This window comes from Ranitomeya imitator, chromosome 4, assembly GCF_032444005.1.
Source record: "Ranitomeya imitator isolate aRanImi1 chromosome 4, aRanImi1.pri, whole genome shotgun sequence".
NCBI classification, from domain to species: Eukaryota; Metazoa; Chordata; class Amphibia; order Anura; family Dendrobatidae; genus Ranitomeya; species Ranitomeya imitator.
In genome coordinates, this window is record NC_091285.1 from 3,571,887 (window position 1) to 3,598,655 (window position 26,769).

Consider the following 26,769-nt stretch of genomic DNA (forward strand, 5'->3'; position numbering starts at 1 on the left):
AAAATAGTTTGTAACCATACTGGACAAATGTTGTCTCCTGTCACTTTGAATTGATGCTGCAGTACCTGTCCTGTCTGCGGTCATAGCAAAATCACTCCACAACCTGGTCAGAAAACCCCTCTGGCCAACGCCACTTCTGATTTCTGCCCCTCTAACTCCTCTGGTCTGCTGGCCCCTGCAGCTCGTGTGAGAACGATCACGGGCGCTGTGTGCTGGGAATGCCTGAAGCAAACGGTCAACAAGAGTTGATTGTTTTGTTGCTAATATTAGTTCCAAGTTCTCATGTGGCATTATATTTTGCAATTTGCCTTTATAGCGAGGATCAAGGAGGCAGGCCAACCAGTAATCGTCATCGTTCATCATTTTAGTTATGCGTGTGTCCCTTTTGAGGATACGCAAGGCATAATCCGCCATGTGGGCCAAAGTTCCAGTTCTCAAATCTGCGGTTGTGCTTGGTTGAGGGGCAGTTTCAGGCAAATCTACGTCACTTGTGTCCCTCCAAAAACCAGAACCCGGCCTTGCCGCGCCACCAATTTCCAGTGGCCCCGGAAAAGCTTCCTCATTAAAAATATAATCATCCCCATCATCCTCCTCGTCCTCCTCCTCCTCTTCGCACGCTACCTCGTCCTGTACACTGCCCTGACCAGACAATGGCTGACTGTCATCAAGGCTTTCCTCTTCCTCAGCTGCAGACGCCTGATCCTTTATGTGCGTCAAACTTTGCATCAGCAGACGCATTAGGGGATGCTCATGCTTATTATGGCGTTGTCTGCACTAACCAGCCGTGTGCATTCCTCAAAACACTGAAGGACTTGACACATGTCTTGAATCTTCGACCACTGCACACCTGACAACTCCATGTCTGCCATCCTACTGCCTGCCCGTGTATGTGTATCCTCCCACAAAAACATAACAGCCCGCCTCTGTTCGCACAGTCTCTGAAGCATGTGCAGTGTTGAGTTCCACCTTGTTGCAACGTCTATGATTAGGCGATGCTGGGGAAGGTTCAAAGAACGCTGATAGGTCTGCATACGGCTGGAGTGTACGGGCGAACGGCGGATATGTGAGCAAAGTCCACGCACTTTGAGGAGCAGGTCGGATAACCCCGGATAACTTTTCAGGAAGCACTGCACCACCAGGTTTAAGGTGTGAGCCAGGCAAGGAATGTGTTTCAGTTGGGAAAGGGAGATGGCAGCCATGAAATTCCTTCCGTTATCACTCACTACCTTGCCTGCCTCAAGATCTACAGTGCCCAGCCACGACTGCGTTTTTCTGCAAGAACTCGGACAGAACTTCCGCGGTGTGTCTGTTGTCGCCCAAACACTTCATAGGCAATACAGCCTGCTGACGTTTGCCAGTAGCTGCCCCATAATGGGAGACCTGGTGTGCAACAGTGGCAGCTGCGGATGGAGTGGTTGTGCGACTGCGGTCTGTGGACGAGCTCTCGCTTCTGCAGGAAGAGGAGGAGGAGGGGGTGCGAACGCCTACAGCCAACTGTTTCCTAGACCGTGGGCTAGGCAGAACTGTCCCAAACTTGCTGTCCCCTGTGGACCCTGCATCCACAACATTCACCCAGTGTGCCGTGATGGACACGTAACGTCCCTGGCCATGCCTACTGGTCCATGCATCTGTTGTCAGGTGCACCTTTGTGCTCACAGATTGCCTGAGTGCATGGACGATGCGCTCTTTAACATGCTGGTGGAGGGCTGGGATGGCTTTTCTGGAAAAAAAGTGTCGACTGGGTAGCTCGTAGCGTGGTACAGCGTAGTCCATCAGGGCTTTGAAAGCTTCGCTTTCAACTAACCGGTAGGGCATCATCTCTAACGAGATTAGTCTAGCTATGTGGGCGTTCAAACTCTGTGTACGCGGATGGGAGGCTAAGTACTTCCTTTTTCTGACCATAGTCTCATGTAGGGTGAGCTGGACTGGAGAGCTGGAGATCGTGGAACTAGCGGGGGTGCCGGTGGACATGGCAGACTGAGAGACGGTGGGAGATGGTATTGTTGCCACCGGTGCCCTAGATGCAGTGTTTCCTACTACGAAACTGGTGATTCCCTGACCCTGACGGCTTTGGCCTGGCAAAGAAACCTGCACAGATACTGCAGGTGGTGCGGAAAATGGTGGCCCTACACTGCCGGAAGGGATGTTGCGTTGCTGACTAGCTTCATTGGCCGAGGGTGCTACAACCTTAAGGGACGTTTGGTAGTTAGTCCAGGCTTGCAAATGCATGGTGGTTAAATGTCTATGCATGCAACTTGTATTGAGACTTTTCAGATTCTGCCCTCTGCTTAAGGTAGTTGAACATTTTTGACAGATGACTTTGCGCTGATCAATTGGATGTTGTTTAAAAAAATGCCAGACTGCACTCTTTCTAGCATCGGATACCTTTTCAGGCATTGCAGACTGAGCTTTAACCGGATGGCCACGCTGTCCTCCACCAGGTTTTGGCTTTGCCACGCGTTTTGGGCAAGATACGGGCCCGGCAGATGGAACCTGTTGCGATGTTGATGCCTGCTGCGGCCCCTCCTCCTCCGCTTCAGAACTGCTGCCGCCTGCACCCTGTTCCCCCAATGGCTGCCAATCGGGGTCAAGAACTGGGTCATCTATTACCTCTTCTTGTAGCTCGTGTGCAACTTCGTCTGTGTCACCGTGTCGGTCAGTGGTATAGCGTTCGTGATGGGGCAACATAGTCTCATCAGGGTCTGATTCTTGATCATTACCCTGCGAGGGCAATGTTGTGGTCTGAGTCAAAGGACCAGCATAGTAGTCTGGCTGTGGCTGTGCATCAGTGCACTCCATGTCAGATTCAACTTGTAATGGGCATGGACTGTTAACTGCTTCACTTTCTAAGCCAGGGACGGTATGTGTAAAGAGCTCCATGGAGTAACCCGTTGTGTCGCCTGCTGCATTCTTCTCTGTTGTTGTTTTTGCTGAAGAGGACAAGGAAGCGACTTGTCCCTGACCGTGAACATCCACTAACGACGCGCTGCTTTGACATTTACCAGTTTCACGAGAGGAGGCAAAAGAACTAGAGGCTGAGTCAGCAAGATAAGCCAAAACTTGCTCTTGCTGCTCCGGCTTTAAAAGCGGTTTTCCTACTCCCAGAAAAGGGAGCGTTCGAGGCCTTGTGTAGCCAGACGACGAACCTGGCTCCACAGCTCCAGACTTAGGTGCAATATTTTTTTTCCCACGACCAGCTGATGCTCCACCACTACCACTACCCTCATTACCAGCTGACAATGAACGCCCCTGGCCACGACCTCTTCCACCAGACTTCCTCATTGTTTTAAAAACGTAAACAAACTAACGGTATTTGTTGCTGTCACACAAATTACACGGTGAGCTATAACTTCAGTATGATTTAGCTACCCCTTTACAGGTGAGTGAGACCACAACGAAAATCAGGCACAATGTTACACACTCTGTTGTTGGTGGCAACAAATGAGAGAGATGCCACACACGCAGGACTGTCACTGAAGCACAAATGTAAATATTAATCTCCCACTGATTTTTTTTTTTTTTTTTTTTTTCAGGGAGACTTTAGGAAAAAAAAAAAATAGAATAAAATGATTTTTTCAGGAAGAATTTAGAAACCAAATAAAATAAAATGATTTTTTCAGGGAGAATTTAGAAAACACATAAAAGAAAAAAAGGCTTTCTATGGCCCACTGAGTGAGAGATGACGCACACAGGAGTCAGGAGTGGCACACAAGCCCAGAGGCCAATATTTATCTCCCACTGATTGATTTAGTGATTTTTTCAGGTAGAATTTAGAACCCAAATCAACCAAAAACATAAATAGGCTTTCTATGGCCCACTATTTGTGAGAGAGATGGCACGCTCAGGACTGGCACACAAGCCCAGAGGCCAATATTAATCTCCCACTTTTTTTTTTTTTTTCAGGGAAAATTTATAAACCCAATAAAAAAAAAAAAATAGGCTTTCTATGGCCCACTATCTGAGAGAGAGAGATGGCACGCTTAGGACTGGCACACAAGCCCAAAGGCCAATATTAATCTCCCTTTTTTTTTCAGGGAGAATTTATAAAACCAAAAAAAAAAAAATAAATAGGCTTTCTATGGCCCACTATTTGTGAGAGAGATGGCACGCTCAGGACTGGCACACAAGCCCAGAGGCCAATGTTAATCTCCAACTTTTTTTTTTTGTTCCAGGGAAAATTTATAAACCCAATAAAAAAAAATAATAAATAGGCTTTCTATGGCCCACTATCTGAGAGAGAGAGATGGCACGCTTAGGACTGGCACACAAGCCCAAAGGCCAATATTAATCTCCCTTTTTTTTTTCAGGGAGAATTTATAAAACCAAAAAAAATAAAAATAAATAGGCTTTCTATGGCCCACTATTTGTGAGAGAGATGGCACGCTCAGGACTGGCACACAAGCCCAAAGGCCAATATTAATCTCCCACTGATTGATTTATTGATTTTTTCAGGTAGAATTTAGAACCCAAATAAAGCAAAAAAAAAAAAAAAAGGGCTTTCTATGGCCCACTGAGTGAGTGATGATGCACACAGGAGTCAGGAGTGGCACACAAGCCCTGAGGTCATTATTTTTCTCCCACTGATTGATGTAGTGATTTTTTCAGGTAGATTTTAGAACCAAAATCAAGCAAAAAAATAAATAGGCTTTCTATGGCCCACTGAGTGAGAGATGGCACAGACAGGGATGGCACTCTAGCAGAAATGCCAATCTTAATCTCCCACAAAAAAAACAAAACAAAACAGGGAGTGTCCTTCAATTACTATCTCCCTGCAGTAATCTCAGCCAGGTATGGCAGGCAGCAATAAGGAGTGGACTGATGCACAAATTAAATAAAAAGTGTGGACAAACAAACAAGATAGCTGTGCAGAAAGGAAGGAACAAGAGGATTTGTGCTTTGAAAAAAGCAGTTGGTTTGCACAGCGGCGTACACACAGCAATGCAGCTATCAGGGAGCCTTCTAGGGCAGCCCAATGAGCTACAGCGCTGAGGAAAAAAAAAATGTAGCTTCCACTGTCCCTGCACACCGAAGGTGGTGTTGGACAGTGCAAATCGCTACAGCACAAGCGGTTTGGTGGTTAATGGACCCTGCCTAACGCTATCCCTGCTTCTGACGAAGCGGCAGCAACCTCTCCCTAAGCTCAGATCAGCAGCAGTAACATGGCGGTCGGCGGGAACGCCTCTTTATAGCCCCTGTGACGCCGCGGACAGCAAGCCAATCACTGCAATGCCCTTCTCTAAGATGGTGGGGACCAGGACCTATGTCATCACGCTGCCCACACTCTGCGTTTACCTTCATTGGCTGAGAAATGGCGCTTTTCGCGTCATTGAAACGCGACTTTGGCGCGAAAGTCACGTACCGCATGGCCGACCCCGCACAGGGGTCGGATCGGGTTTCATGAAACCCGATTTTGCCAAAAGTCGGCGACTTTTGAAAATGAACGACCCGTTTCGCTCAACCCTAGCCACGAGTATATGTACCGGCCTCCACCCGAGGATGAGTATATATACCGGCTTCCACCCGAGGGCCACGAGTATACATACCGGCCTCCACCCAAGGGCCACAAGTATATATAACGGCCTCCACTCAAGGATAACGGGTATATATACCAGCTTCCACCCAAGGGCCACGAGTATATATACCAGCTTCCACCCAAGGGCCACGAGTATATATATATATACTGGCTTCCACCCAAGGGCCACGAGTATATATACCGGCCTCCACCCAAGGGCCACAAGTATATATACCGGCCTCCACCCAAGGGCCACAAGTATATATACCGGTCTCCACCCAAGGGCCACAAGTATATATAACGGCCTCCACTCAAGGATAACGGGTATATATACCAGCTTCCACCCAAGGGCCACGAGTATATATACCAGCTTCCACCCAAGGGCCACGAGTATATATATATATACTGGCTTCCACCCAAGGGCCACGAGTATATATACCGGCCTCCACCCAAGGGCCACAAGTATATATACCGGCCTCCACCCAAGGGCCACAAGTATATATAATGGCCTCCACCCAAAGATAACGAGTATATATACCAGCTTCCACCCAAGGGCCACGAGTATATATACTGGCTTCCACCCAAGGGCCACGGGTATTTATACCGGCCTCTACCCAAGGGCCACAAGTATATACCGGCCTCCACCCAAGGGCCACGAGTATATATACCGGCCTCCACCCAAGGATGAGTATATACCGGCCTCCACCCAAGGACAACGAGTATATATACCGGCTGTCACGATAATGTAAAAAAATGCCATGTTCATAGTAATTTTCTGAAGGTGCCTTGGCTCCAGACACGCTGTGGGCTCTCTGACTCCCTCTCCTCTCTGCCTGCCAGAACAGTGAAATTGTAAGCCACTCTTTTCCCCCTCCCTCAGGAATGTCTTTGTTTGCAGCTGTGAAACTGAACGTAAAGAGTAGCAGCGCATCGCAATCCCTTTGTGTAGCTGCAGTGGTCCTTTAAAGGGAAGGTGCCACCAGTTTTCTTGTAGTTTTTTTTTTTGTGAAATTAAGCTTAAAATAGTAAATAAAATGCATTAATGCAATGTTTGCACTGTTTGCAAACATTTCTATATGAAAAATATTATATACTAGCTGAAGAGTATATATTATATATAATAAATACCTGTATGTCATCTCCTCCTGTATATAGTATATACCTGTGTGTCATCTCCTCCTGTATGTAGTATATACCTGTGTGTCATCTCCTCCTGTATATAGTATATAAATCTGTGTGTAATCTCCTCCTGTATATAGTATATATCTGTGTGTCATCTCCCCTGTATATAGTATGTACCTGTGTGTCATCTCTCCTGTATATAGTATATACCTGTGTGTCATCTCCTCCTGTATATAGTATATATCTGTGTTTCATCTCCCCTGTATATAGTATGTACCTGTGTCTCATCTCTCCTGTATATAGTATGTACCTGTGTGTCATCTCTCCTGTATATAGTATATATCTGTGTCATCTCCCCTGTATATAGTATGTACCTGTGTGTCATCTCCTCCTGTATATAGTGTATACCTGTGTGTCATCTCTCCTGTATATAGTATATATCTGTGTGTCATCTCCCCTGTATATAGTATATATCTGTGTGTCATCTCCTCCTGTATATAGTATATATCTGTGTGTCATCTCCCCTGTATATAGTATATACCTGTGTGTCATCTCCTCCTGTATATAGTATATATCTGTGTGTCATCTCCCCTGTATATAGTATATATCTGTTGTGAATTCTGTGGCAGAGTTCACTCCTGTGGTCACAAGTGGTACTTCGGCTGATTCTCTCTTGGATCTTCCGTTTGTGGAGGAAAGTGGTACTGCAGCTTCTGAGTTTCCTCCCTCAGGTGATCTGGTGAGCTCGTTAGCTTCTTCTCTACTTAACTCCACCTGATGCTTTGATCTATGCTTCCTGTCTATGTTTCAGTGTGAGTCTTGTTTTTTTCCTGGATCATTCCTGTGGCCTGCTGCTCTGCAAAGCTAAGTTTTGCTTATGTTATTTTGTTGCTATTTTTCTGTCCAGCTTGCTTTATTGGTTTTTCTCGCCTGCTGGAAGCTCTGAGACGCAGAGGGACCACCTCCGTACCGTTAGTCGGTGCGGAGGGTCTTTTTGTCCCCTCTGCGTGGTTTTTTGTAGGTTTTTGTGCTGACCGCAAAGTTATCTTCCCTACCCTCGTTCTGTTCAGCTAGTCGGGCCTCACTTTGCTAAATCTGTTTCATCTCTATGTTTGTGTTTTCATCTTACTCACAGTCATTATATGTGGGGGGCTGCCTTTTCCTTTGGGGAATTTCTCTGAGGCAAGGTACATAACAGTGTACTGTTATGAAAGGCAATTCACAATCACAATGGACATGGAGGTCAGAGCACATACAGTGAACTGACAATAACCCAAAATAATAGAACGAGCTCTGAGACGTGGGAACTCTGCAGACCGCAATCCCTAAGCCTATCTAACCACACTAAAGGTAGCCGTGGAGCGCTCCTGACCAGAACCTAGGCGCCTCGTCACAGCCTGAGAAACTAGCTAATCCTGAAGATAGAAAAATAAGCCTACCTTGCCTCAGAGAAATTCCCCAAAGGAAAAGGCAGCCCCCCACATATAATGACTGTGAGTAAGATGAAAACACAAACATAGAGATGAAACAGATTTAGCAAAGTGAGGCCCGACTAGCTGAACAGAACGAGGATAGGGAAGATAACTTTGCGGTCAGCACAAAAACCTACAAAAAACCACGCAGAGGGGACAAAAAGACCCTCCGCACCGACTAACGGTATGGAGGTGGTCCCTCTGCGTCTCAGAGCTTCCAGCAGGCGAGAAAAACCAATAAAGCAAGCTGGACAGAAAAATAGCAACAAAATAACATAAGCAAAACTTAGCTTTGCAGAGCAGCAGGCCACAGGAATGATCCAGAGAAAAAACAAGTCCCACACTGAAACATAGACAGGAAGCATAGATCAAAGCATCAGGTGGAGTTAAGTAGAGAAGAAGCTAACGAGCTCACCAGATCACCTGAGGGAGGAAACTCAGAAGCTGCAGTACCACTTTCCTCCACAAACGGAAGATCCCAGAGAGAATCAGCCGAAGTACCACTTGTGACCACAGGAGTGAACTCTGCCACAGAATTCACAACATATATCTGTATGTCATCTCCCCTGTATATAGTGTATACCTGTGTGTCATCTCTCCTGTATATAGTATGTACCTGTATGTCATCTCCCCTGTATATAGAATATACCTGTGTGTCATCTCCCCTGTATATAGTATATATGTGTGTGTCATCTCCTCCTGTATATAGTATATACCTGACCTTTGTGTCATCTCCCCTGTATATAGTATATACCTGTGTGTCATCTCCCCTGTATATAGAATATACCTGTGTGCCATCTCCTCCTGTATATAGTATATACCTGTGTGTAATCTCTCCTGTATATAATATATATCTGTGTCATCTCCCCTGTATATAGTATATATCTGTGTATCTATATCTGTGTATCATCTCTCCTGTATATAGTATATACCTGTGTGTCATCTCCCCTGTATATAGTATATACTGTATCTGTGTATCATCTCTCCTGCATATAGCATATACCTGTGTGTCATCTCTCCTGTATATAGTATATATCTGTGTCATCTCCCCTGTATATAGTATATACCTGTGTGTCATCTCCTCCTGTATATAGTATATATCAGTGTGTCATCTCCTCCTGTATATAGTATGTATGTAACTGTGTGTCATCTCTCCTGTATATAGTATATATCTGTGTCATCTCCTCTGTATATAGTATGTACCTGTATGTCATCTCCCCTGTATATAGTATATACCTGTGTGTCATCTTGTCCTGTATATAGTATATTCCTGTATGTCATCTCTCCTGTATATAGTATATACCTGTGTGTCATCTCCTCCTGTATATAGTATATATCTGTGTGTCATCTCCCCTGTATATAGTATATACCTTTGTGTCATCTCTCCTGTATATAGTATGTATCTGTGTCATCTCCCCTGTATATAGTATATACCTGTGTGTCATCTCCCCTGTATATAGTATATACCTGTATGTCATCTCCCCTGTATATAGTATATACCTGTGTGTCATCTCCTCCTGCATATAGTATATACATGTATGACATCTCCCCTGTATATAGTATGTACCTGTGTGTCATCTCCTCCTGTATATAGTGTATACCTGTGTGTCATCTCTCCTGTATATAATATATACCTGTGTGTCATCTCCCCTGTATATAGTATATGTGTGCGTCATCTCCTCCTGTATATAGTATATATGTGTGTGTCATCTCCTCCTGTATATAGTATATAACAGTGTGTCATCTCGTCCCGTATATAGTATATACCTGTATGTCATCTCCTCGTGTATATAGTATATACCTGTATGTCATCTCCTCCTGTATATAGTATATACCTGTATGTCATCTACTCCTGTATATAGTATATACCTGTGTCATCTCCCCTGTATATAGTATATGTGTGTGTGTGTGTGTCATCTCTCCTGTATATAGTATATACCTGTGTGTCATCTCCTCCTGTACTGTACATAGTATATACCTGTGTGTCATCTCCTCCTTTATATAGTATATACCAGTGTGTCATCTCCTCCTGTATATAGTATATACCTGTGTGTCATCTCCTCCTGTACTGTATATAGTATATACCGGTGTGTCATCTCCCCCTGTATATAGTATATACCTGTGTGTCATCTCCTCCTGTACTGTATATAGTATATACGTGTGTGTCATCTCTCCTGTATATAGTATATATCTGTGTGTCATCTCCCCTGTATATAGTATATAACTGTATGTCATCTCATCCTGTATATATTATATACCTGTGTGTCATCTCCTCCTGTATATAGTATATACCTGTGTCATCTCCTCCTGTATATATATATACCTGTGTGTCATCTCCTGTATATAGTATATACCTGTGTGTCATCTCCACCTGTATATAGTATATACCTGTGTCATCTCCTCCTGTATATAGTATATATCTGTGTGTCATCTCCTCCTGTATATAGTATATACCTGGGTGTCATCTCCCCTGTATATAGTATATTCCTGTGTGTCATCTCCCCTGTATATAGTATATATGTGTGTGTCATCGCCTTCTGTATATAGTATATATCTGTATGTCATCTCCCCTGTATATAGTATATACATGTGTGTCATCTCCTCCTGTATATAGTATATACCTGTGTGTCATCTCCCCTGTATATAGTATATATCTGTGTCATCTCCCCTGTATATAGTATATACCTGTGTGTCATCTTCTCCTGTATATAGTATATACCTGTGTGTCATCTCCTCCTGTATATAGTATATACCTGTGTCATCTCCCCTGTATATAGTATATATGTTTGTGTCATCTCCTCCTGTATATAGTGTATACCTGTATGTCATCTCCTCCTGTATATAGTATATACCTGTGTCATCTCCCCTGTATATAGTATATACCTGTGTGTCATCTCCTACTGTATTAGACCTCGTTCACACGTCATTTGCTCAGTATTTTTACCTCAGTATTTGTAAGATAAATTGGCAGCCTGATAAATCCCCAGCCAACAGGAAGCCCTCCCCCCTGGCAGTATATATTAGCTCACACATACACATAATAGACAGGTCATGTGACTGACAGCTGCCATATTTCCTATATGGTACATTTGTTGCTCTTGTAGTTTGTCTGCTTATTAATCAGATTTTTATTTTTGAAGGCTAATACCAGACTTGTGTGTGTTTTAGGGCGAGGTTCATGTGTCAAGTTGTGTGTATTGAGTTGCGTGTGGCGACATGCATGTAGCGACTTTTGTGAGATGAGTTTTGTGTGGCGACATGCGTGTAGCAACTTTGTGTGTCGAGTTGCATGTGACAGGTTAGTGTAGCAAGTTGTGTGCAGCAAGTTTTGCGCATGGCGAGTTTTGCGCATGGCGAGTTTTATGTGTGGTGCGTTTTGAGTATGTGAAAGTTTTGTGTGAGCCTAGTTTTGCATGTGTTGCAACTTTTGTGCATGTGGCAATTTTTCCGCGTGTGCAAGTTTTGCATGTGGCGACTTTTCCATGAGGTGAGTTTTGCACGTGTGGCGAGTTTTGCGCGAGCCTAGTTTTGCGCATGGCGAGTTTTGTGCGTGGCGAGTTTTGAGGGCCATCTTTTGTGTTTCGACTTTTATGTGGCGAGGTTGGTGTATGTGTGGTGAAATGTGTGCTGAGGGTGGTATATGTGTTCAAGCACGTGGTAGTGTGTGGCGCATTTTGTGTGTGTGTTCATATCCCCGTGTGTGGTGAGTTTCCCATGTCGGGGCCCCACCTTAGCGACTGTACGGTATATACTCTTTGGCGCCATCGCTCTCACTCTTTAAGTCCCCCTTGTTCACATCTGGCAGCTGTCAATTTGCCTCCAACACTTTTCCTTTTATTATTATTATTTATTGTTATAGCGCCATTTATTCCATGGCGCTTTACATGTGATTCCTTCACTTTTTCCCCATTATGTAGATAGGGGCAAAATTGTTTGGTGAATTGGAACGTGCGGGGTTAAAATTTTGCCTCACAACATAGCCTATGACGCTCTCGGGGTCCAGACGTGTGACTGTGCAAAATTTTGTGGCTGTAGCTGCGACGGTGCAGATGCCAATCCCGGACATACATACATACACAGAACACAGTGGGCTCAGCAGCATGGTGGACTGGAGAAGGGTGAGGACATGTGGTGTGTATGGAGCAGCATTGTCTGAGGGAGCTGTCTGTGACTCATCCATCAGTAAGATGAGAAGGAGCTCCAGGTCTGCAGTGATTGGCCAGGCATTGTGGAGGGAGGGGAGAAACATTGGTATGGCTGAGAGAGACTGATGGGAGAGAGCGAGACATGTAGAATGATGAGTGAGACACATGGAGCGTGATGGGGTGAGAGATACACATGGAATAGCAGGGGTGAGACACATGGAGCGTGATGGGGAGTGAGACGTAGTATGATGAGGGACATATGGAGTGTGATAGAGAGATACACATGGAATAGCAGGGGTGAGACACTTGTGCACACGTTGCGGATTTTGATGCTTTTCCGCAGCGTTTTTGGATGCGCGGAATTGCATCCAATCCGCAGTGTAGTGCACAACCAATGTTAGTCAATGGGAAATTGAGAATTGTTGTGCACATGCTGCAGAAAAATACGTGCGGATTTGCAGGGTTTTATGTTCCACAGCATGTCAATTCTTTTTGCGGATCAGCAGCGTTTCTGCACCCATTGACTTCCATTGAGTTAGGCAAATCCGCAGCAAAGCTGAAGGTGCAAAAATCTGCGGTTTTGCTGCGGAGTTGCGTGCGATAAACGCTGCAGATAGGGAGGAGGGAGAGCGTGTGCGGAGACTGTGAGCTGTGAATATGTGCGTGTCTGTGTGTATCTGCGTGTACGTGTGTGTGCGGGAACAGGGAGCACACTGCTGGTTTATTATTTTATTTTTGTTTAGAGGAGATTGAGGGCGTCACATGGATTAGCTGAATAATAAAGATGAGAAACTGTGTTGTGTGTTATTTCATTAAAATACTTTATTCTTGATGTGTCTTTATTTAACCCCTTAATAACTATAGGATTAGTAATGGATGGGTTCTTATTGACGCCTCTCCATTACTAAGCCGGCTTGATGTCACCTTACAATACAAAGCTGACATCAACCCCACAAATATTACCCATATGACATCACTACAGGGCAGTGGGAAGAGGGAGGCTAAGTGCCGGAATTGGCGCATCTTAGAAATGCGCCATTTCAGGGTGGCTTTGAGCTGGTGTTTGTAGCCAGGGAAGAGGGGTGGGCAATATCCATGGCCCCTTCTTAGGCTATTAATATCAGCCCGCAGCTGTCTGCATAGCCTTTCCTGGTTATTTATTATAGGGGAACCCCACATCGTTTTTTGGGGGTCCCCCTATGTTAGTAGCCAGTAAAGGCTAAATATACAGCTGCGGGCTGAGATTCATAGTCTGGGAAAATCCATGGGTATTAACCCCTTCCTAGGCTACATACATTATATAGTTCTCACATAATACTGCCATATAGATCACACATAATGGCGCCATATAGTTATCACATAATACCGTCATACAGATCACACATACCCCCATAGTGTTCTCATATAATGCCGCCATATACTTCTCACATAATACCGCATATAATCACACATAATACCGTCATATAGATCACACATACCCCCATAGTGTTCTCATATAATGCCGACATATACTTCTCACATAATACCGCATATAATCACACATAATACCGTCATATAGATCACACACATCACCATTTAGATCACACATAAAACCACCATATAATTCTCACATAATAATGCCACATAGATCACACATAATCCCACAATATGGTTATCATATAATACAGTCATATATTTTTTTAATTATTCCACCATACTGATCAAACATAATACCACCATACAGATCACATATAATACCATCATATAGATCACACATAATGCCATAATACAGATCACACATAATACTTGGCGGCATCAAGTGTGGTCTATATGGCAGTACTATGTAAAAAATATATATGGCGGCATCATGTGCGATCTATATGGCAGTATTATGTAATACATATGGCGATATGTGTGGTCTTTATGTGATAAATAGATATGGCGGCATTATGTATGATCCATATGGCAGTGTGCTGGTCTATGGGGGGTCACAGAGAGAGATATATGGTGGAGGGTGCAGGGTGACAGGAGCACAGAGTATTTCAGGAGAGCAGTGTGCTAGTCTATGGGGGGAGTGTGCTCACGTGCTGACACACACGCTCACAACTGTATACTTAGCCTTTACTGGCTATTAAAATGGGGGGCCCCAAACAAAAAAAATTACAGGGGGTCCAGCGACCCAAGGGGAGAGAGACATGCAGGGGGGAGAGGAGGGATAGCGACCCAGGGGGAGAGAGACATGCAGGGGAAGAGGAGGGAGAGCGACCCAGGGGAGAGAGACATGCAGGGGGGAGAGGAGGGAGAGCGACCCAGGGGGGAGAGACATGCAGGGGGAGAGGAGGGAGAGCGACCCAGTGGGAGAGAGACATGCAGGGGGGAGAGGAAAGAGAGCGACCCAGGGGGAGAGAGACATGCGGGGGGGAGAGGAGGGAGAGCGACCCAGGGGGAGAGAGACATGCGGGGGGAGGAGGGAGAGCGACCCAGGGTGAGAGAGACATGCAGAGGGGAGAGGAGGGAGAGCGACCCAGGGGGAGAGAGACATGCAGGGGGGAGAGGAGGGAGAGCGACCCAGGGGGAGAGAGTGCAGCTTACCGGAGATCACCGGAACTGTGTGTGAGGGGGGAGGCGGAGACAGAGCAGGAGAAGAACACAGGGCAGCGTGTGAGGAGCAGAGGATGTATGCTCAGGACGCACAGTGCAGGGCCTGGAGTACACACAGAGGAGCAGGGAGGTAAATCACCCGTACTCCCCACTCTCCATCCTCCGGCTCCAGTGAGCGCTTCTGTCCTGTGATAGAGAGTAAGTGGAGCTCGGCAGAGAGCACAGCAGTGAGTTGTGCAGCCCACAGAGGCTTGCCCAGCTTACTGCTAATGCTGCTGCAATGTTAAAGATAGGGTCCGCGGCGGTCTATTATCTCCTATGTTCATGGGCTGCCGTATTCTGACACTGACAGTGCTACTGCTGTGAACACAAGATGTCAGCCCCCAGTGCCTTCTTTCTACTCATATAACAAACGAAATCTGTTTCACATGCATTCAAATCTGGGTTATAACAGCATGTTATGCTACATTACATTGATTAATTAATGATCTACGAACGCGGTACCTTCCCTTTAAGACCAAATATATCCAAACAGGATATTCACAGAAATAGGCAGTTCATATTTCTGGGTACTGCCAGGACAGGGCTCCTAACTGGTGGGTTTGGAGAGCACAGCGCTTAGCGAAAGTGAGAAACGCATTACTGCTTAACTGGGGCCCCTAGCCAAGACATGTTTCCACTTAAATTAACCTTCAGGACTTGCTGAGCATAATGCAACTTTGTCTTTATGCTACGAGGTTCATACGCCAAGATATGTGTAAAAATGGCTTTTCATACGTTAAGAAAGGGGAGTATTCAGCCTCTGAGTGAGGTCACCCCAATTGGAGTGCCTTGATTTGGGCACAGAGATAAGTGACTGAGACATCAGTCTTCACTAGTCCTTTGTCCCGGGTCTAGCTGAGAGTCGCATCTGTCATGCACTGGGATATATGCCCTTCCCCATAGCCGCATGGTCAGCCATGATATGAAAGAACCGTAAGTCGATTTTCTTCTGTTAATCCCTTTTTATTTGTAATTGTTGTAGATACAATACTTGCCTACTTTTATAATATATTTTTATACTTTTGTAAACACTGCCTACCTTTTTGGAGTTAAATATATAAAATTACTTGCTTCTTTTCTCCTTGCTCTATAACGTACTGTCATGTCCCCTGAAGTGAATTACGCTACTAATATGGGTTGGCTCTGGACTCATTATTAATTAAGAAATCGGAGCAGGTGGCAGCGAATTTGTCCTGTGCGTTTGGGAAACCTGGTAGCGACGGACGGCGTTGATAATTATTGTTCCCGCCTGAGTGGGAGAAATTATATCGCCCTCGCTGCAGTGTGCCCATTACTCACTACAAAGTAAGGCAGCCTTTCTGGTGACTAATTATCCTAGGTGCAGTACCCTGTCTGACCTGAAGGTAAGGGGGTCGCCAGAGAGCTGCAAGTTCCAAACTGGAACTGGGAAGTGGGATATAGATAAATCCCCTTCAGAAAACAACTGGGCTATAAAGACCTCCACCTGAGGGTCATGAGTATATATACCGGCCTCCACCTGAGGACAACTAGTGTATATACCTGCCTCCAACCAAGGGCCACAAGTATATATACTGGCCTCCACCCAAGGGCCATGAGTATATGTACCGGCCTCCACCCAAGGGCCACGAGTATATATACCGGCCTCCACCAAAGGGCCACGAGTATATATACTGGCTTCCACTCGAGGGCCATGAGTATATATACTGGCCTCCACCCAAGGGCCACGAGTATATATACCGGTCTCTACCCAAGGGCCACGAGTATATATACCAGTCTCCACCCAAGGGCCACGAGTATATTCACCAGCCTCCACCCGAGGGCCACGAGTATATAAACCGGCATCCACCCAAGGGCCACGAATATATACACCGGCCTCCACCATAAAGCCACGAGTATATATACTGGCTTCCACCCGAGGGCCATGAGTATATATACTGGCCTTCACCCGAAGGCCACGAGTATATATACCGGCCTCCATCCGAGGGCCACGAGTATATATACCGGCCTCCACCTGAGAGCCACGAGTATATATACTGGCCTTCACCCGAGGGCTACAAGTATATACACCGGCCTCCACCGAGGGCCACGAGTATATATACCGGCCTCCAACTGAGGGCCACAAGTATATACACCGGCCTCCACTGAGAGCCACGAGTATATATACCGGCCTCCACCTGAGAGCCATGAGTATATATACCGGCCTCCACCTGAGAGCCACGAGTATATATACTGGCCTTCACCCAAGGGCCACGAGTATATACACTGGCCTCCACCTGAGGATCACGAGTATATATACTGACCTCCACCCGAGGATCACGAGTATATACTGACCTCCACCCAATGGCCACGAGTATATATACCGGCCTCCACCGACAGCCACGAGTATATACACCGGCCTCCACCCGAGGGCCACAAGTATATATACCGGCCTCCATCAGAGGGCCATGAATATATATACCGGCCTCCACCCGAGGGCCACGAGTAAATACACCGGCCTTGACCCAAGGGCCACGAGTATATACACTGGCCTCCACCTGAGGGTCATGAGTATATATACCGGCCTCCACCTGAGGACAACTAGTGTATATACCTGCCTCCAACCAAGGGCCACAAGTATATATACTGGCCTCCACCCAAGGGCCATGAGTATATATACCGGCCTCCACCAAAGGGCCACGAGTATATAAACCGGCATCCACCCAAGGGACACGAATATATACACCGGCCTCCACCAAAAGGCCACGAGTATATATACTGGCTTCCACCCGAGGGCCATGAGTATATATACTGGCCTTCACCCGAGGGCCACGAGTATATATACCGGCCTCCATCTGAGGGCCACGAGTATATATACCGGCCTCCACCTGAGAGCCACGAGTATATATCCTGGCCTTCACCCGAGGGCCACAAGTATATACACCGGCCTCCACCGAGGGCCACGAGTATATATACCGGCCTCCACCTGAGGGCCACAAGTATATACACCGGCCTCCACTGAGAGCCACGAGTATATATACCGGCCTCCACCTGAGAGCCATGAGTATATATACCGGCCTCCACCTGAGAGCCACGAGTATATATACTGGCCTTCACCCGAGGGCCACAAGTATATACACCGGCCACCACCGAGGGCCACGAGTATATATACCGGCCACCACCTGAAGGCCACAAGTATATACACCGGCCTCTACCGAGAGCCACGAGTACATATACTGGCCTCCACCTGAGAGCCACGAGTATATATACCGGCCTCCATCAGAGGGCCATGAGTATATATACCGGCCTCCACCCGAGGGCCATGAGTAAATACACCGGCCTTGACCCAAGGGCCACGAGTATATACACTGGCCTCCACCTGAGGATCACGAGTATATATACTGACCTCCACCCGAGGATCACGAGTATATACTGACCTCCACCCAATGGCCACGAGTATATATACCGGCCTCCACCTGAGAGCCATGAGTATATATACCGGCCTCCACCTGAGAGCCACGAGTATATATACTGGCCTTCACCCGAGGGCCACAAGTATATACACCGGCCTCCACCGAGGGCCACGAGTATATATACCGGCCACCACCTGAAGGCCACAAGTATATACACCGGCCTCCACCGAGAGCCACGAGTACATATACTGGCCTCCACCTGAGAGCCACGAGTATATATACCGGCCTCCATCAGAGGGCCATGAGTATATATACCGGCCTCCACCCGAGGGCCACGAGTAAATACACCGGCCTTGACCCAAGGGCCACGAGTATATACACTGGCCTCCACCTGAGGATCACGAGTATATATACTGACCTCCACCCGAGGATCACGAGTATATACTGACCTCCACCCAATGGCCACGAGTATATATACCGGCCTCCACCGACAGCCACGAGTATATACACCGGCCTCCACCCGAGGGCCGCAAGTATATATACCGGCCTCCACCCGAGAGTCACGAGTATATATACCGGCCTCCACCCGAGGGCCACCAGTATATATATACCGGCATCCGCCCGAGGATCACGAGTATATATACTGGCCTCCACCCGAGAGCTACGAGTATATATACCGGCCTCCACCCGAGGGCCACAAGTATATACACCGGCCTCCACCCGAGGGCCACAAGTATATACACCGGCCTCCACCCGAGGGCCATAAGTATATATACCGACCTCCACCCCATTGCCACAAGTATATACACCGGCCTCCACCCAAGGGACATAAGTATATATACCGACCTCCACCCCATTGCCACAAGTATATATACCGGCCTCCACCCGAGGGCCTCGTTAGATAATAGCCTTTTCTGGGTAATATGTCATCTGATTCATTTCATTTTTCTTTTATTAAAATTGTCAGTAAATTAACAAAAAAATGTCAGAAATGCTTTACTGAAGGGCCCCAAGATTCTAACTGCCGAGGGGCCACAACGTGGACTAATCAGCACCAGCGATCCCCAATAAGAGGGAGGAGACCCATCAGGTGATGAGGATCGGACCCTATAGCTAATGCCGGCCCAGCTGTCCCCCTAACACCCTGATGGCGGACCCCAGATGTATCACCCTGGAGGTACGGCAGGAACCCAAATCCTTGGGGGATCAATGGGCATCTACGGGGGCAGAGACTCTCACCTTCGGGGGGGCGCTCGGCTCCATCTCAAACTTCTCCGGAAACATTCTGCACAAAGCTAAATGTCTGCTGTGCATATAGAACTGCGGAGGAAAGGGAGACATGAGCGCAGGAAGAGTATATATATATATATATATATATATATATATATATATATACAGGGCAGGGGAGAGGGAAGTGTGCAGTGTATATATACAGGGCAGGAGAGGGGGAACTGTGCAGTGTATATATACAGGGGACAGGTGAGGGGGAACTGTGCAGTATATATATACAGGGCAGGAGAGGGGCAACTGTGCAGTGTATATATACAGGGCAGGAGAGGGGGAACTGTGCTGTGTATATATACAGAGGACAGGGGAGGGAGAACTGTGCAGTGTATATATACAGAGGACAGGGGAGGGGGAACTGTGCAGTGTATATATACAGGACAGGGGAGGGAGAACTGTGCAGTATACATATACAGGACAGGGGAGGGGGAACTGTGCGGTGTATATATACAGGAGGAGTGGTACTGTGCAGTGTACTGTATATATACAGGGGGGGAACTGTGCAATGTATATATACAGGACAGGGGAGGGGGAACTGTGCATGGTATATATACAGGGCAGGGGAGGGGGAACTGTGCAGTGTATATATACAGGGCAGGGAAGGGGGAACTGTGCTGTGTATATATACAGAGGACAGGGGAGGGAGAACTGTGCAGTGTATTGTTATGATCCGGTGACCTTGGAGCTGCATGAGAACTTTCACTGGAGAAAGTGGCCACTATACTGACCGCAAACCTGAACTAGAAGTAGCCGTGGAGTGTACCTAACACACCTAGACACCTCGTCACAGCCGGAGGACTAAATACCCCTATAGATGGAAATAGGAATACTATCTTGCCTCAGAGCAGATCCCCAAAGGATAGACAGCCCCCCACGAATATTGGCGGTGAGTCGGAGAGGAAAAAACATACACAGGCAGAAAAACAGGATTTAGCACAGGAGGCCACACTAGCTAGATAGGACAGGATAGGACAGAGTTCTGTGCGGTCAGTATTAAAACCCTTCAAAAACATCCACAGCAGAAAATACAAAAACTTCCTACATCTAACTAAAGATGTAGGAGCGTAAATCTGCAACTCCAGTGAATCCTACAATCAGAGCAGGAATAAAACTGAAACAAGCACACAGCAGTGTGCCACACATACAAAAAAAACAAACACTTATCTTTACTGAATTTGGCAGCAAGCAGGTGAAGCCAGAAAGTGATCCATCACTTCACAGGGAACATTGACAACTGACAAGGGCTAAAGGATCCTGCACACCTAAATATCCCAGTCAGAATTGTAATCATTAGATACACCTGGCCAGGACTGCGACTCAAAGACAACTGCATTCCCACTTACAACCACCGGAGGGAACCCAAGAGCAGAATTCACAACAGTGTATATATACAGGGCAGGGGAGGGGGAACTGTGCAGTGTATATATACAGGGCAGGGGAGGGAGAACTGTGCAGTATATATATACAGGACACGGGAGGGGGAACTGTGCAGTGTATATATACAGGAGGAGTGGTACTGCATATATACAGGGGAGGGGGAACTGTGCAGTGTATATATACAGGACAGGGGACGGGGAACTGTGCAGTGTATATATACAGGACAGGGGAGGGGGAACTGTGCAGTGTATATATATAAAGGACAGGAGGAGTGGTACTGTGCAGTATATATATACAGGAGGAGTGGTACTGTGCAGTGTATATATACAGGACAGGAGGAGCGGTACTGTGCAGTGTATATATACAGGACAGGAGGAGTGGTACTGTGCAGTGTATATATACAGGGCAGGGGAGGGGGAACTGTGCAGTGTATATATACAGGACAGGAGGAGTGGTACTGTGCAGTGTATATATACAGGACAGGAGGAGCAGTACTGTGCAGTGTATATATACAGGAGGAGGGTACTGTGCAGTGTATATATACAGGGCAGGGGAGGGGCAATTGTGCAGTGTATATATACAGGGCAAGGGAGGGGGAACTGTGCAGAGTATATATACAGGGCAGGGGAGGGGGAACTGTGCAGTGTATATATACAGGGCAGGGGAGGGGGAACTGTGCAGTGTATATATACAGGAGGAGTGGTACTGTGCAGTGTATATATACAGGACAGGAGGAGTGGTACTGTGCAGTGTATATATACAGGACAGGAGGAGTGGTACTGTGCAGTGTATATATACAGGAGGAGCGGTACTGTGCAGTGTATATATACAGGAGGAGTGGTACTGTGCAGTGTATATATACAGGAGGAGCGGTACTGTGCAGTGTATATATACAGGAGGAGTGGTACTGTGCAGTGTATATACAGGACAGGAGGAGTGGTACTGTGCAGTGTATATATACAGGAGGAGCGGAACTGTGCAGTGTATATATACAGGAGGAGTGGTACTGTGCAGTGTATATATACAGGACAGGAGGAGTGGTACTGTGCAGTGTATATATACAGGGCAGGGGAGGGGGAACTGTGCAGTGTATATATACAGGACAGGAGGAGTGGTACTGTGCAGTGTATATATACAGGACAGGAGGAGTGGTACTGTGCAGTGTATATATACAGGGCAGGGGAGGGGGAACTGTGCAGTGTATATATACAGGACAGGAGGAGTGGCACTGTGCGGTGTATATACAGGAGGAGCCGCACTGTGCGGTATATACAGGAGGAGCCGCACTGTGCAGTGTATATATACAGGAGGAGCGGCAGTGTGCGGTATATACAGGAGGAGTGGTACTGTGCGGTATATACAGGAGGAGCGGCAGTGTGTGGTATATATATAGGAGGTGCGGCACTGTGCGGTATATACAGGAGGAGCGGCACTCTGCGGTATATACAGGAGGAGCGGCACTGTGCGGTATATATACAGGAGGAGCGGCAGTGTGCGGTATATACAGGAGGAGAGGTACTGTGTGGTATATATACAGGAGGAGTGGCACTCTGCGGTATATATAGGAGGAGTGGCACTGTGCGGTATATACAGGAGGAGCGGCACTCTGCGGTATATATAGGAGGAGCGGCAGTGTGCGGTATATACAGGAGGAGCGGCACTGTGCGGTATATATACAGGAGGAGCGGCACGCTGCGGTATATATAGGAGGTGCAGCACTGTGCGGTATATACAGGAGGAGCGGCACTGTGCAGTATATATATATATATAGGAGGTGCGGCACTGTGCGGTATATACAGGAGGAGCGGCACTGTGCAGTATATATATATATATAGGAGGTGCGGCACTGTGCGGTATATACAGGAGGAGCGGCACTCTGCGGTATATATAGGAGGTGCGGCACTGTGCGGTATATACAGGAGGAGCGGCACTGTGCAGCATATATATATATATATAGGAGGTGCGGCACTGTGCGGTATATACAGGAGGAGCGGCACTGTGCGGTATATATATATATAGGAGGTGCGGCACTGTGCGGTATATACAGGAGGAGCGGCACTGTGCAGTATATATATATATATAGGAGGTGCGGCACTGTGCGGTATATACAGGAGGAGCAGCACTGTGCAGTATATATATATATATAGGAGGTGCGGCACTGTGCGGTATATACAGGAGGAGCGGCACTGTGCAGTATATATATATATATAGGAGGTGCGGCACTGTGCGGTATATACAGGAGGAGCAGCACTGTGCAGTATATATATATATATATAGGAGGTGCGGCACTGTGCGGTATATACAGGAGGAGCGGCACTGTGCAGTATATATATATATATAGGAGGTGCGGCACTGTGCGGTATATACAGGAGGAGCGGCACTGTGCGGTATATATATATATAGGAGGTGCGGCACTGTGCGGTATATACAGGAGGAGCGGCACTGTGCAGTATATATATATATATAGGAGGTGCGGCACTGTGCGGTATATACAGGAGGAGCAGCACTGTGCAGTATATATATATATATAGGAGGTGCGGCACTGTGCGGTATATACAGGAGGAGCGGCACTGTGCAGTATATATATATATATAGGAGGTGCGGCACTGTGCGGTATATACAGGAGGAGCGGCACTGTGCGGTATATATATATATAGGAGGTGCGGCACTGTGCGCTGTCTTACGCGGCCCAGGTATCTCCAGTCCAGCAGGTCTGACAGCCTTTCGGTTCGGTTCCGCTGGATGATTCTTTGGCGCCGCGACTGCTGGCAGAACGAGTACAGGTACTGCGTCAGTTGGGTACAGGACTCGTCCGGAGAGCGGAACCTGCGATCCAATATGTAAATCCCTACAATAGAGGAACAATTCCATAAACCCAGAAGACGTCTCAGCCGTTCACAGCAGCACAGAGGACAGAAGCCGCGGTCACTTACCATAAGCAGCCGGATCGGCCACATGTTCCTGCATGAAGCAGCCAAATCCAGAGAGGTTGGTGCTGACGCTGGGGATCCCCATCACTGTGCACTCCGCTGGAAGGAATCAATGCAAGTCATTAGCGGGCCCCGTAATAATAACAGCGCATCCTGCAGATTGATCAGCAGCAGATTAGCCGCCTATGTCAGTCCGTCATCCGGCACCAAACCTTCCCTTCTATACGTGACTAATGAGAGCGGCAGGAGAGATGATGTATAGTACTGTATATAGCACCGTGCGACAGAGAGAATAATGACCGCCCATCACCTCCATCATCAGTATCTGGTGACCTCCCGTCCTCTCCCTCATCAGTATCTGGTGACCGCCTGTCGCCTCTGTCACGATTCACACCGTGACTGTCACCCCTACGTCACGGACCGGGGTGACTTTAGGCCAAGAGACGGCTATCACATGTGCAGGGGGGCTTATCTTAGTTATCCCTCCACTGCTACAATGTGATGGAAACACACACAAGGCTATTGACCTCTTGTGTTACAGCAGGGGCTTATTTTAGTTATCCCACTGCTCTTCAATATACCACGAACTGCAGGGATTTATGTATATCCCGCTTTACAGTTCCGCTTGATAACTTGCAGCTCTCTGGCGCCCCCTTTACCCTCTGGTCAGATTAGGTACTGCACCTAGGGTAATTAGTCACCAGAAAGGCTGCCTGCTATGTACTGGCTATTGGGCACGCTGCAGCAAGGCGATATAACTACTCCCACTCAGGCAGGAACAATAATTATCAACGCCGCCATCGCTACAACGACTCCCAAAGGCACAGAACAAGGTATGCTGCCACCAGCTTCGATTAACGTGTCCGAAGCTAACCCAAAACAGTAGCGTAATTCACTTCAGAAACTTAGGGTATGTTTTAGAGCAGGATAACGAAAACTAGTAATTATATTTTACTCCGAAAGATTAAGGCAGTGTTTATAAAAAGGTATATAAAGATGTTACAATATGAGCCAAAGTATGTCAAAGCAATTATAAAATAACGGGATTAGATGAGAAAAGGTAAAACTCACATGTTCTCAGATCATTTCAGGCAAAACCATGCTGGCAGGCAGAGCCCAGATGTCTCAGTGCATAGTACAGCTCCTCAGGCAAAACTGAAGGCTGGGTAAAGTGTAGAGACTTATAAACTGCAGCCTCATGACATCACTAAAGGGCTGGTTAATGATATGTACTGAGGTCAGAGATATTTACATTCTTAGACTCTGGAGACAAAAGAAATTCCTGACTGAGAAGGGAGGGACAACAGATGCCTTTGCAGGATTGGTCAGGGGGGATAGAGAGGGGGGTCACAGCTGCCATGTGCTTTCAGGACCATGGTCACCTGTGCAAAAATCCCTCAGCTATGGTTTTTGTATTATCGTGACACTCCATCATCAGTATCTGGTGACCGCCCGTCCTCTCCATCATCAGTATCTGGTGACCGCCCGTCGCCTCCATCATCAGAATCTGGTGACCGCCCGTCACCTCCATCACCAGTATCTGGTGACCGCCCGTCACCTCCATCATCAGTATCTGGTAACCGCCCTGTTACAGAACCCCCAGCACCAAGAATATGTTATGCTATATATATATTATGTATAATAGGTTTCATGTGAAATGCATCAGTCCACAGGCTGCATCCCTGGGCAGAGGGGACAAGATATTCTCCTTCTGACCTCCCCCACCTTTGTAATTCCCACAGTAAATACCAGCAGGCTCCGGGCCCCTGCGGCTATTGTAATGTATGTCTGGCCTGTTTTTTCTATTGGCCTGCCCTGTGTATCTGTGTTATATATTCTGTGTGTTATAAATAAAGTGTGTTCTTTTAGACTGGAAATACCTGGAGGAGCAGTCAGCTTTTATATGCTCCCATGTAATCAAGAAATTCTAGCCAGCGTCCTTCATTCAGAATCCAGCAAAAGCAGAGTGGACCTCCTGAAACACGGGGGATGCTGAAAGAGGTACTACAGCACAGTAGACCCCGCTACACTGGTGGCAGACAGCGGGATGTGATACCCATTCTACAGGAGGAAAGGAATGAATGGAAGACAACTACCAGAAGTTAAAGAGGACTACACTAAAAGATCTGGTGGAAGCCCGAGGGTTAATCGCCAGCAACAAAACAAAAGCGGATTTGATAGCAGCCATCATGGAACACGACAGTGCAGCACCCCCCAAGGTGAACGTGGAGGAGACTGAATTCCAGAGGGAGGTAAAGAACAGACTGGCGTTCTATGGCCCAAACCCTGCAGTAGAGATCATACGAGAGGTGATGGCTGATGTGCGTACTGATCTGAAGGAAGAGATGGCCGAGCGGACCAGGATAGAGCTGGCCAAGATGGAGATGGCAGAGCGGACCAAAGTGGAGCTGGCCAAGATGGAAATGGCAGAGCGGAGAGAGGAGAGTCAGCGAGCAGGGGGAGCTCTGGCCTCCGCCAAGGTACCTTCAACCGTAAGCCACAAAAAGATCCAGTATAATGCCCTCCGACAGTTGGGGGAGGCAGAGGAAGACATTGATGGCTTTCTACGGGACTTTGAGCGGCAGTGTGCCCTTTATCAAGTGAAGCCGGAGGAACGGGTTCAGATTCTGGCCAGCAAGCTGACAGGCCGGGCAGCGGACGCCTATCGCACAGTACCTGATGAGGACTGTATGGACTATGAGTGGATCAAAGAAGTGATCTTGGCCCGGGATGCGCTGACACCAGAGGCATACCGCCAAAAGTTCCGCGGATTTATAAAACGAGTAACCGAATGGTTACTGAATGGGCCTGTAAATTACGGCGGTCACTGCTACAGTGGGTACAAGGGAGCCAAGCAACCACTAAGGAGGACGTCCTCCAGCTCTTCTTGTTAGAACGATTCTTTAATGGACTAACCCCCGAGACACAGGAATG

At 47.1% G+C, this 26,769-nt stretch overlaps 1 protein-coding gene across 2 annotated transcripts in view; it reads right to left on the reverse strand.

Moving 5' to 3' along the window:
* The window catches only part of GYS2 (glycogen synthase 2), a 123,757-nt gene that overhangs the window by 17,578 nt on the left and 79,410 nt on the right, over positions 1-26,769 (reverse strand). Inside the window, exons 13-15 of one of the 2 annotated variants that reach the window (XM_069762777.1) lie at positions 23,839-23,934; positions 23,590-23,753; positions 19,484-19,564 (exon numbers count right to left, since the gene is read on the reverse strand). In XM_069762777.1, the coding sequence (XP_069618878.1) occupies positions 19,484-19,564; positions 23,590-23,753; positions 23,839-23,934 (341 nt within the window). The remainder of the gene's footprint in view (positions 1-19,483; positions 19,565-23,589; positions 23,754-23,838; positions 23,935-26,769) is intronic. The other variant, XM_069762778.1, reaches the window with a different exon arrangement.